The 12,297-nt window shown below is 32.5% G+C and overlaps 1 protein-coding gene across 1 annotated transcript in view; it reads left to right on the top strand.

The window, feature by feature from the left end:
• LOC140433397 (uncharacterized) overlaps positions 1-10,768 on the top strand; it is a 29,598-nt gene extending 18,830 nt beyond the window's left edge. The window contains exon 6 of the mRNA XM_072521410.1: positions 10,538-10,768. Coding sequence (XP_072377511.1) covers positions 10,538-10,670 — 133 coding nt within the window. The 3' untranslated portion in view covers positions 10,671-10,768. The remainder of the gene's footprint in view (positions 1-10,537) is intronic.
• The last annotated feature ends 1,529 nt before the right edge of the window (positions 10,769-12,297 follow it).

Here is a 12,297-nt window from a genome sequence, read left to right on the forward strand (position 1 = left end):
TTCAGCCAGAAAATTATTCTAATCTTCCTTCTAATTTATACATATAAGCGGGGATCCTACAGCTTCTTCCGCTTCCCGCATTTTGATCGCCATCTTTTTCTATCTCTCCAGGTGTCTTCATCAATGGCTCTATCTTTCATGGTTTCCATAACACCTTGTATCCAAGACTTGGCTGGTCTTTCTCGTTTCCTTCTATTACTTGGATCGTATTCCATAGCTCTTTTTGGCCATCTGTTGTCGTCCATCCTCTTTACGTGTCCATACCATATTAACTGTCTAGTTTCTATTCTTTCAGAAGTTGTACGTAATCTATCTGTTTTTCTTCTATTTTCAGAATTAGGTATACGTTCTACTCTTGATATACGGCAAGCTCTTCTCAGGTAGTCCATTTCAACCGTGTCAACTTTTTTCTTTTCTTTTACTGTCATTTGCCAACATTCTGCTCCAAATGTAAAAATGGGCTCTACAATTACTTTGTAGATAGTCATTTTAGTTCTCATAGTAGCTTTGTTGGACCAAAGTATCGAATTCAGAATTTGAACACTCTTCCTGCCTTGTTGAACTCTATAGTCTATATCTCGTTCCGTTGTTCCTTTACTGCAGATAATACTTCCCAAATATTTGTATTCATAGCACCTTTTTATTTGTCTAATTTCCAAATCCGGGTCTTTGTCTTCACTGCCTATTCGCATAATATCCTGTTTTAGACATATTCATACTCATCCCCCATTTTTCGTATTCATCTTTGAGCTTTCTAAGCATATAATCTGCATCTTCTTCACAGCTTGCAATTAGTACTTGATCATCTGCAAAGAACAGCGTTGTCAGATGATGGTTGTTAAGCTTCAACCCCATTCCCGCACATTTTTGTCTCCACTGGTGCAGTGCTTCTTGGATATATATTTTGAATAGCGTGGGAGAAAGACAACATCCTTGTCTCAAGCCTTTCGTTACTGTAAATACCCTTGAGAAAGTATTTCCTGTTTTTACAGTGCTTTGAGGACATTTATAGATTACCTGTTAAATTAGTTGAATTAGATATTTACCTGTTAAATTAGTTGCAGAAATCCCTATTTTTCACTGTTTCTCGATATAACGTCATCGACATAAAATATTTTAAAGATTCGACGATAAAGCCACATTTCGAAAACCTTAATTTTCTTACAGGTAGCATCTCATATGTAAGAGTCCACGTCTTAACTCCGTATAACAGTATATGAAAGATATAACATCGTGGTAACCTGATTGTTATGGGTATTGAAAAATCATGAAATGCAGATCTGCTTTCTCTATCCTACATTTGATATCTAGGAAATGGGAATATCTTCTCTATTAATTCTTATTTCCATCATTAAACATCCTCTATTGCTTCTTGAAAGATTTCCTCAGGGCCCATGTTAAATAGCCGGAGTGATACTATACATACCTGTACGACACCACGTTCGCATCGGATTCTTCTGTCTCTGTACGGATAGATGACGTTTGATTTCAGTAAAGATTGTTAAATGCATGATCATGACTAAATCAGCAAATACAAACATTCAATTGATTGTTGAATTTACTCTAATTGAGAGTGTGGATACCTACAAATACTTAGGAACATGGATAACATTAAATGTAGACCAAACCAAAGAAATTATGACACGTATTAAAATAGCATATGTATCATTCATTAAACTTAAAAAGTTCCTTTGTTGTTGTTGAATGCAGTACCATTCATCCAACTTTTCCTCTTTTTTTTCTTTTCCATTAGATGTTCTTCTCTAATCGTGTTAAAATTTTCACACATATCCAAGAGTGATTTTTCTCCAATATCTGTGTGCTCCATGTAACTAAGCTTTTCTGAAAGAATCCGTGCGACTGTTTTTTTTTGTTTCATTGCCTTTTAGTATTCTCATAATAAATTTTTTTTGTTACTATTCTATTTTGTTACCGCGTTAAATCGTTAAGTAAAATTACCAACAACAGAAACATGATGAAGAATGTATTTTTTTTTTACTCTACAAACAGTTTTTTCGTTCCTCATATTTTGCTTTCCTAGACTAAAATCACAAATAAAATCGCCAATTTTCACTTTAGTATTTTTTGCATTCAAATCTTCCATAATAATTGTTTAAGTGCATTTATCAACAACTCATAGAATTGCTCTTTCCCTTCGTCTGGTATATCGCTGGTAAAGCAATACACTTAATCAAATCAATATTTAATTTCACCGGAGTAGTATTCAGTTGAAATGACTTAATTGAGGTTACATGATTATTCCAACTCCATACATATGTTAACCGTCATTATTTCCTGACTAGTATACATACGATTTTCAACAATACAAGCACCACTATTTGGCTACCTCATTTTGCTTATGCCTATTGTACCTATTTTAAGTCTGGATATTTCTTGAATGCTATCATGAAGATTTTGAGGGTAATAAATTGTCTTTACATTCCAGGTACATATTTTAATAATCAACTCTAAAGTTCTTACAGACACTCCTCTAGTTCTACCGCAGTGGTTTCGCTAGGTAACGACTTGAGGCTTGAATCTTGGCCTCCGTATTCCATGATTAGTATTTCCAAGTTAGCTGTATTTGCCATGATAGCTGTATTAGAGATGTCACCAGATACCTTTAATGCAGTAGTTTTTCGTTGATTTCTACATGTTAGAAAGCAGGCTATATTATACTGACAAATTAAACACGAAAATAATTTAAATATTTTAGAGAATATTTTAGGAGAATGTCAAAAAGAACCTAAATATCGATAACTAGTAAAGATGATTTTAAAGGTGACAAACGAGTTAACTTTAGTAGATACAAATACGCAGATTTTAAACAAAGCAAGAATTACGTTAGAAAACCCTACTGTATTAATTATCAACATGTTGAAACAAGTAGGTAAAGTTGCAAACACCAACAATTTTTTAAAATGGCCTCCAAGTTATAGACTTCGAAAAAGATCCACTGTTAGTAACAACCAAAATGGGACAAAAAATCTTCTGATGTGGAACTCGAAGAGTCAACTGCTAAGTAATTTTTAATTAAAATTGGTGTTTGTAGCTGATACAAAGTTAATACAAGAAAACAATTTAAAAACAAAATTTTAAATTTTGAACCACAGACAGACGAACTGCAAGTATAACTGATCATTTCTTGGAAGAGCTAGGATTAAAATGCAGCTTAAATTATTTGAATAAGATAAAAAAAAAACAAATATATAAAATAACATAAGTTTATTAAAAATTATTGATAATAAACACCATCCTAATGGCAGCTATTTTAGAGATTATGAAAAATATTAACATTAATTATTATAAATAATATCAATAAGCACGATTTACTATGAAACTTAACACAACTATGGGGAAAATTGAGGAGATTAAACTTAAAAGGAGAAAGATAAGGAAGATCTAGCACAAAAAGGAAGTATATGAAGAGAAAGCTGCATGAAATTAAAGAATTTTATATCAATGAGAGTTTAAGAAATCTTTACTAAGAGGCGAAAACAAGAAGAAAACAACACCCAAGAATTCAGAAATACTGTAGGAGTAAATAAAACCACCTAATAAGATGACAATGGGAAATTTAGTTTTTACAAAAAAAGAAATGGTCTTACTATCCTTATTTCAACAAGAAGCTTAATGAATAACCAAAGCTAGAAACTAGAGAAGTCAAAAATTTAAAATAATCATAAAAGTGAAGGTAGTTTTGCAGTATGGGGAAGAAAGCACTTATGACAAAAATTTGCGATCTCTCTGCGCTAGGGTGATAAGATATCGTCTATATAAAGCTCTAAATATAGACCGTCGGATTTCCGACGAAGGTTGTACACGATTTTATTCCATATGTACTATATATATATATATATATATATTATATATAAATATATATATATATATATATATATTATATATAAATATATATATATATATATATATATATATATATATATATATATATATATATATATCTCACTTATATATTAATATATATTATATATAAGTGAGGTTCCTACAGCCTCTGCGGCTTCCGGCATTTCGACCGCCATCGTTTTCTGTCCGTCCATTCGTCTTCTTTGATGGTTCTATCTCTCATTATGTGCCGTATATTTTCTTACCACGCAACTGAAGGCCTTTCCCTTCTTTTTCTTTGTCGTGGTATGTAATTTAAAGCTTTCTTTGGCCATCTATCTTCATTCATTGGCTTCACGTGACCATACCACACTAGTTGTCTCGTTTCAATTCTGTCTACACTGGAATATATAGTAGTTGTCCTCCTTCTAATATCTTCATTCCTGATGTAATCTTTTTTAAATACACCACACGCTATCCTTGGAAAACCCATTTCTACTATTTCTATTCCTTTTCTATCTTTTTTTGTGATTTAGCAAACTTCTGCCCCATAAGTCATAATAGGCTCTACCAAGATTCGATAGATTGTTAATTTCGTTTCTTGTCTAATATCTTTGGACCATAGTAAAGAGTTTAGAATATTTACCGCTTTTTTTCCCTGCTGCGTTCTGTTTTCGATGTCTCTTTTGGTAGTGCCTTCTTTAGATATTATAGATCCGAGATATTTGTATTCATTGCATGTTTTAGTGTTTCTTATTTCTAACTATGAATCTTCTTCATCATCTCCTATTTTAAGATACTCTGTCTTAGACATATTCATATTGAGGCCCCATGTTTCATATTCTTTCTTTAGTTTTCTAAACATGTAGTCCATGTCTTTCCCATCATTCGCTACGACTACCTGATCATCTGCAAAAAATAAAGTTGTTAGACATTTACCACCACCTATGTCTATTCCCATTCCGGATACTTGTTTCCTCCACTGCTCTAGCGATGATTGAATATATATTTTAAATAAGGTCGGAGATAGACAACATCCTTGTTTGAGCCCCTTTGTTATTGGAAATGATTCAGATATAAAGTTTCCTTCTTTAACGACACTTCTTGCATTATTGTATATATTTGCGATAGCATCCACATACTCTCTACTAAGACCTACTTTCGTCAGTTTGAAACATTTTTTTCAAAGGTACCGTATCGTATGCCTTCTCTAAATACAAACAATAGGTGGGTAGATAGATTCTTAGCCTTCCGTTTTTCGATTAACTGCTGCCGAATAAATATTCCATCAGTCCACGATCTTCCTGCACGAAATCCATTTTATTCTTCTATGTTTTCGTATTCTGATTCTATTCTTTCTTTTATTATTCGATCGTACAACCTTCCAACTGGGCTGATAATAGTTATTCCCCTATATTTAGTGCATTTGCGTTTATCCCATTTCTTGAATATTGAGCTGATGTATCCAACATTCCAATCATCAGGGATATTTTGTCCTTTTAAGCATTTGTTGAATAGTTAAACCAACATCTCATGTAATATTTTTGGCCCATACTTTACCAACTCAATTGGGATGTCTCCAGGTCCTGCTGCTTTACCGTTTTTCGATCTGTTGAAGGCATTGATTAACTCTCCGGTTGTTATCTCAATTACTTGTGTATGTTCGGATATTTCTTCCATTTCGATCTCTTGGAATTTATATCTATCCTCTGTCAGTAAGACCTCATAATGGTGTTTGCACTGTTTCAGATCTATTAACTGTAAGTTAGATTTTTCCTTTTATTTCCTCTGGACTTTATCACCTTCCAGGCTATGAGTAAAACTCTTGTTTTACCCATATACCTATTCACTTCTGTACATCTCCGATCCCACGTCTTATTTTAACTTTTCACTACTTCTCTTTTTACATATCGATTTAATTTTTTATATATATCTTGTAATCTTTCTCCTTTCTTATTGACTTCCATTTCTAATAATCAGTTTTCTTTTGGTTTACTAACGTTTGCATATTCTCCGATCCCCATTCTTAATTTTTTGTTTTATGTTTGTCTTTATAGTCCAAAGCTTCACTTCTAGCCTCATGAATGCATTTTTTAAGTTGCTGGTATAATTCTTTCGCAGATATATATTCTCGATCCACATTTTTTAATTTTGTGGCCAGTCATAATTTGTAAAGAAATTTCGTTGAATCTTCTTTTAGGCTTTCTAGGTTATACTTAGGGGATGTTACTTCTTGTCTCTTTTCTATATTCTGTACCTGAGTGTTATTGTTTTTGCTATAGTTAACTATCACGTTGGTCATAAGTAAACGATGTTTGGATCCACATTCTGATCCACCGTATACCCTTACGTCAGTTCTTTTCAGCTGGGAAGTTTGACGTTGGATTACATAGTCGATTATCGAGCGCAGATTCCTGGTAGGTTGTATTCATGTAAATTTGTGGATGTCTCTATGTTGAAAGAATCCATTCATAATTTTGGGAGACATTGTTTCACAAAAATCTCTAACACGCATTCCGTTGTCATTGTTTATTTGTTCCCCATATCTTCCTACGGTTTTGTTATTATCTTCTCTCCCTACTTTGCCGTTTAAATTTCCTTTTAGTATAAAGATTTCACAGTTTTCTTTAACTTTAGAGAGTATGTCATTCATCTTGTTGTAGAAATCGTCTTTACTTTCTGGATCTGCATCTTCATTTGGGGCATAATCTCCGACAATTACGATGTTGTGCCCATTCTTTTTTATTTCCAGTATTAGCAGTTGTTCATTTACTTCAGTCCACGATTTAATATTGTTTTTAAGATTTTTTTGAATGGAAATAGAGACTCCTCTCTTAGCTCTGTTACCTTTACTCACTCCACTGTAGATATGTATATACTCTCATATCTCTTCATTTCCTTTTTCCTTTTTCTTGGTCTCAGTGAGAATACATATATTTATTTTTCTTTCCTCTAATTTTTTCTTCTAATTCTTTGAATACTTCTGTTTGTTTGGTTCTAAGACCTTGTACATTCCATGTAGCCAATATCATTTTCCTTTTCCGTTGCATTAGTCGTCTTTGTTTTGATCCATCCTTTGTATTTCGAGGTTTTTGGTCAAAATTTTTAGCATTTATTTCTTTTGACAAATGATGAGTTGCTAGCCCATCTCCTAAACCTTCCTCTTTTATCCGGACTTGGGACCGGCACCGGCATTTAATGAGGTACTCAATCCACTCAGCACTTACCGGAGGTGGAGTTTCTTATATATATTAAAAGATAAAATTAAGTTCAGTCAAATATGTAAAAACTCTGTGGTTTTCTAGGAAACTTTTTCTGAAAATTAAATTTTCTCTTGGAAAGAAAATTTTTCTTTGTACAAATAATATTTCTCTCTTATGTGATTTAGCGAATCGATAAAGGAGTATTAATTCTATTTTAAAAATTATGACCTAAACATGTAATATTTTTACGTCAATGTCCGAGATTTTCTCCTTCATACCACTTGAAAGTTTGTTAGTTTTCACAATAATGGAACTGCAAAAAAGGCATAACAGCAAGCTATAAAAACGTAAAATTATATCTTGGAAAAGTTTCGAATTATTAGAAGAATTTGATTTTAAGTTAAACGCACCCTAGTTCAAGTCTAAATTTTTCTTTTTAATCTTGGTTTAACTTTGTATTGAAATCTGACGCGACCGTGTAATACACTTAGAATTCTAAAAAAAATAATAAGGTAAGTCAAAGAGATGCTATTGAGTACCTACGATAGGAAGATGATAGAAGGAACTCTGACAGAAAAGATGGGAGTAAACCATTGAGAATTGTACTTTTTAACAGCAGCAAAATGCAAACAAACTGAATTGTTTGCTATATACAATTGGTGATATGTAGTGCTATTATTTATACATATACTAATGATACTGTACTAATATTAAAAACGAGAAACTAATTACTGAGGCATTTAAGTTAATTGAGAAGACTCAGTAGAACAGATTTCTAATAAATAAACGGAAAATATGGAGATGTGACAAAATACAAACGGATACATGCAACTGAATACAGACACAAACAAAGACAGAAGAAAATATTGTTTCAGGAAAGTTTAGGTGTTCGAGAACCTAATAACTAGAAGGGAAAACAACTGTAAATTTAAAAGCTGATTAAGAAAGGACAGAGAACCTTTGGAGTTCTGCACAAATTATTGAAAGTAAAAAGAAAACATATCCATGGTAGAAAAGCTGAGGATATACTAAACAATAAACCAATCCTTGGCTTTTTATCTTCTTCTTCTCCTTCTTTTTATATAGACATGTCTCTGTCTGTTTTTCAATGTGTAAGTCTCCAGTAAGTTATCGTTCCATCGTTTTAGTGGTCTTTCTGATGATCGTCTTCCTATTGGGAAACCGTCTTTTGCCGTCTTTACTACTCTATTTGTTGTCATTCCGCTTATATGATCGTTTTATTCTATTCTTCTATTTCTTACCCAATTCTTGATGTTCTCCACATTGCATCTACGTCGTATAATATGTACTTCTAGCTCTGTCCTATAGTGTCTTACCATGTTTTCATCCCTGCTGTTTCTAACATCCTTTTTGTCCTCTTTGTGTCAGGTCTTGTTTTTGCGCGTATGTCATTATTGGACTGATGACTGTTTTATAAATTCTGCCCTTCATTTCTTTCCCGATATTTCTATTTTTCCAATATGTTTCATTCAGGCAGCCTGCAACTCTATTTGCTCTATTTACCCTTGATTTTCCACTTCAGTTTCGAGCTTTCCGTAGCTATATAATGTAATACCTAGATATTTAAACTCCATCACTTGTTCTATTATCTGACCTTCCAGCTCCATCTTAGTAAACTTGCTGTTGTAACCATGCATTTTGTCTTTTTTTGGGAAAATTAACATGTTAAATTTTTAAACAAATTTAACAACTAAATTGGTGCAGCATGCGTTGTAAATCGTCTTCACTTTGAGGGAGTAGTATTGCGTCATCTGCATAGCAGATTGTTTTTAGGTATTTTTCTCCCATTTAGCATCCTTTCTTAATTTTTACAGTTTTAATATTTCATCCATAATCAGGTTGAACAATAGAAGACTCAGGAAATCTCCCTGTCTTATCTCTTTGTCAGCTTCAATAGGGTAGGTTAGTTCTTCTTCTACTTTTACTTTTATTGTGTTGTCTGGGTAGATATTTTTGATTGTTTTGATTATTCCTAGAGGCATCTCTCTTACGTACAGTAAGTGGATAACGTCCTTTAATTTGACCCGGTCAAATGCCTTCTTAAGGTCCATGAAACATAGATATGCCGGTTTGTTGTAACCTAATGATTTCTCGTGCACTTTCCTTATTATAAATACAGCACCGGTGCATGATCTTCCCGACCTAAATCCTTGTTGTTCTTCTGCTAGTGTGATAATTTTATTCATTTTATTAGTTATCACTTTGGTTGTTAATTTTAGTGTTGTATTTTATAAACTAAGTCCTCTGTAATTTTCCGTATCCAATTTGTGTCCCTTGTGGAAGAGAGGTCTTAGGATGTTTGATCTATTCTTGAGAAATTCTGTTTTGTTCTATTATTTTTTGGATTAGTTTTAATAATTGTTTGGTTAGATCTGGTCCAGTACTTTATAAGTTCATTCGGTATTCTGTCCTCTCCTTGTGATTTTCTATTTTTTAATTTCCTCAACACTTCCTTGAGCTCTTCCTTCTCAATAGTTATTTTTTCGTTTTTCATCACCTATGGTGTTCGTGGTTCATTATCGTCACCTTCAGCAAATAGGGATCAAAAGTAATCTACTTATGTTTCCTTCTGAATGTGTTTTGTTTTTATTAGTTTGTTTATCTCCTTTTTTGTACCCTGATCATTCCCCATTTATATTTGTGTTTCGTAGAAGTCGTGTTCCATCTGTTTCCAGAAGCTCCGCCAGTGTTTCCTTTTTATTTGTCTAACTAAAGTATTTGTTTCACTTCTGATTCGTTTATAGAGGTTATATGCCTTTTGTGTTTTTTGTGTTCTGTATTGTAAAAAGGCTTTTTCTTTTCTTTACATTTTGTCTTTACTTCCTCTCTAAACTGTAGAGATTGAAAAGCTCTCATTTTCAACGAGAACTTCAGCAAATTTCACACTTCGCATCCGATGTAAAATCTTTTCCAAAAGGAACCTCATGGTTCCCCAACACAATTTCGTGTCAATGGTCATCGGTACCTTATATTTGCAACCTTTCTTTTTAATCAGATTTATATTATATATAAAAAAAATTGACTTTTCTATTCTGTCCTGTCTAAACGAGTATTTTTTTTATCAGTTGATTTTTCGTACTAAGTCTGATTTTCATAGATAGAAAGCCATATTGTTTTTTGTTTTTCTCATCGTAATAGTTGAGCTCTTTCTGTAAAAAATAGTTGCTTTTTTTAATTGCTTTGGTGTATCCATTAATAAAGTCAATATCTTTCTTTTTTTATAAAAAAAATTTAATTTTTTGATTTAGTTTTTTTAAATTGTAAAAAAAATAAAAAGAAAGAAGAAAATCTGGACGCCTAAGAGAGACCGAACAAAGCTATGTCCCAAGGTTATAAGTGAAATATAATGTAATTGTTTACATTTTTTGTATTCGATTTCTATGGAACTTAAAAGAGTTCGTCCAGAGTAATTCAAGTGTTTATTCAGGTATAATTATAAGCTTTTCATTCAACTCATGTTTACTTTTTAGGCGATTTTTACCTGCCGTGCACTGTTTGACTGATATTCTGGATAAAGAATGTAGCCAGTATTCACAAGTTAAAAAATATAGTCAAGATTATCTACAGGCGAATGAATATGCATGCCAGCAGAAATATGATTAACATTAGTAAATTGTAAATTGTAATAGTAACAATTTCTTAATTGACTAAGATTATTGACGAATTTGTATATTTCATTATTAAAATGTTTTATTATTTTATATCTTTTATTTTATTACCTTCTGCAGAGCAACCTCCGTAAATAATTTACAAATCTGGTAGGTAGGTAAAAAACAGTACAAATTTTATCATATTCAACTTATAATTCTTATTCTTCTTTTTTTATACAAGAAATTTTGCTTGTTCATTGGAGGGTTGGTGGCCTCTACGGAGATTATCACTCTATCTCTTGCGCGGTCGGCCGATACTCCTTCTGCCACGTGTAGCCTTCTTTTTTTTTAATTACTCTCCACTCGTTTTGTAACCTGTGCATTACATTTTATTCTGATCTCGTCACTCCTTATTCGGTCTCTTATTATATTTCCTTTAATTTTTCTGAGTAATTTCATTTCCGTTATTTCTAGCACTCCTTGTGCTTTGGTTGTGTTGGGTCTTATTTCTGATGTATACGTCATTATTGGTCTTATACTGAACTTATAAATTCTTGATTTCATCGCACAGCTAATATGTTGGTTAGGCATCCTGCTAATCTATTTGCTCTTTGTACTTGATCTCTTACTTCTTTTTAAACGTCTTCCTAGCTGGACAGTGTAATCCCCAATGTTAGGTACTTTACTTTCATTACTTGTTAAATGCTTACTCAATCGACTTTAAGTTTGCATCTTATTGCTTCTTTACTGATTAATATTGTTTTAGTTTTCTGAGTTAAAATCAGCACATTAAATTATTCTGCTCTTGTATTAAATCTGTGAACCCGTCTTTAAAGACTATCTTTATTTTGGGCTATTAAAATTGCATCGTCTGCCGTACAGAGAATTTAAATTTCATTGTTCCAAGTTTCATTATGTATCCTCTTTCTTTATTGACACTCTTTATAACTTTATCCACGATTAGACTAAACAGCATAGGGCTTAGTGAGTCAGCCTGTCTTATTTATTTGCCTTTATCTTTAGTTTCCGTATTCCTTCAGAATTTCATCTTATTGTTTTTATAGACATTTTTAATTGATTTTATAATATTCAGTGGGATTTCTTTATTATACAAGAGATGTATTATGTCTTTAGTTCTTACTCTGTCAAATGCCTTCTTCAGGTCCATCAACCGTAGGAATATGGATCTATTGTATTCTAATGCTTTCTCTGTAATCTGTTTTATGACTACAATTGCATCTGTACACGACCTTCTGTACGGAAACCTTGTTGCTCGTCTGCTAACCTTATGAGCTGATTTATTCGTTTTTTCAAAACTTTGCTGTAGTTTCCTGTCGGCTTCTTATTACCCATTTTGGATAATATGATTAGCTTGCTTGCCCTCCATTCTTCTGGTATTTTATTGTGTTATATATTGTTGTTTATTCATGTCGTTAATTAATTCGTCATTATCGCTCCCCCATATTTCAACAATTCATTTGGTATCTCATCTTTACCTGCATCCTTTCTGCTCTTTAGTTTTTAAAGTGTTTTTTGTACTTCATGCTTGATTATGAAAACTTCTTTGTTTATGGTAATTTCAGGTGTTTGTGGTTTTAACGTTCTTTATTGTTCTTCTGTATGTAACATCTTTTGATAGT

This window comes from Diabrotica undecimpunctata, chromosome 2 (assembly GCF_040954645.1).
Source record: "Diabrotica undecimpunctata isolate CICGRU chromosome 2, icDiaUnde3, whole genome shotgun sequence".
Classification (NCBI taxonomy): Eukaryota; Metazoa; Arthropoda; class Insecta; order Coleoptera; family Chrysomelidae; genus Diabrotica; species Diabrotica undecimpunctata.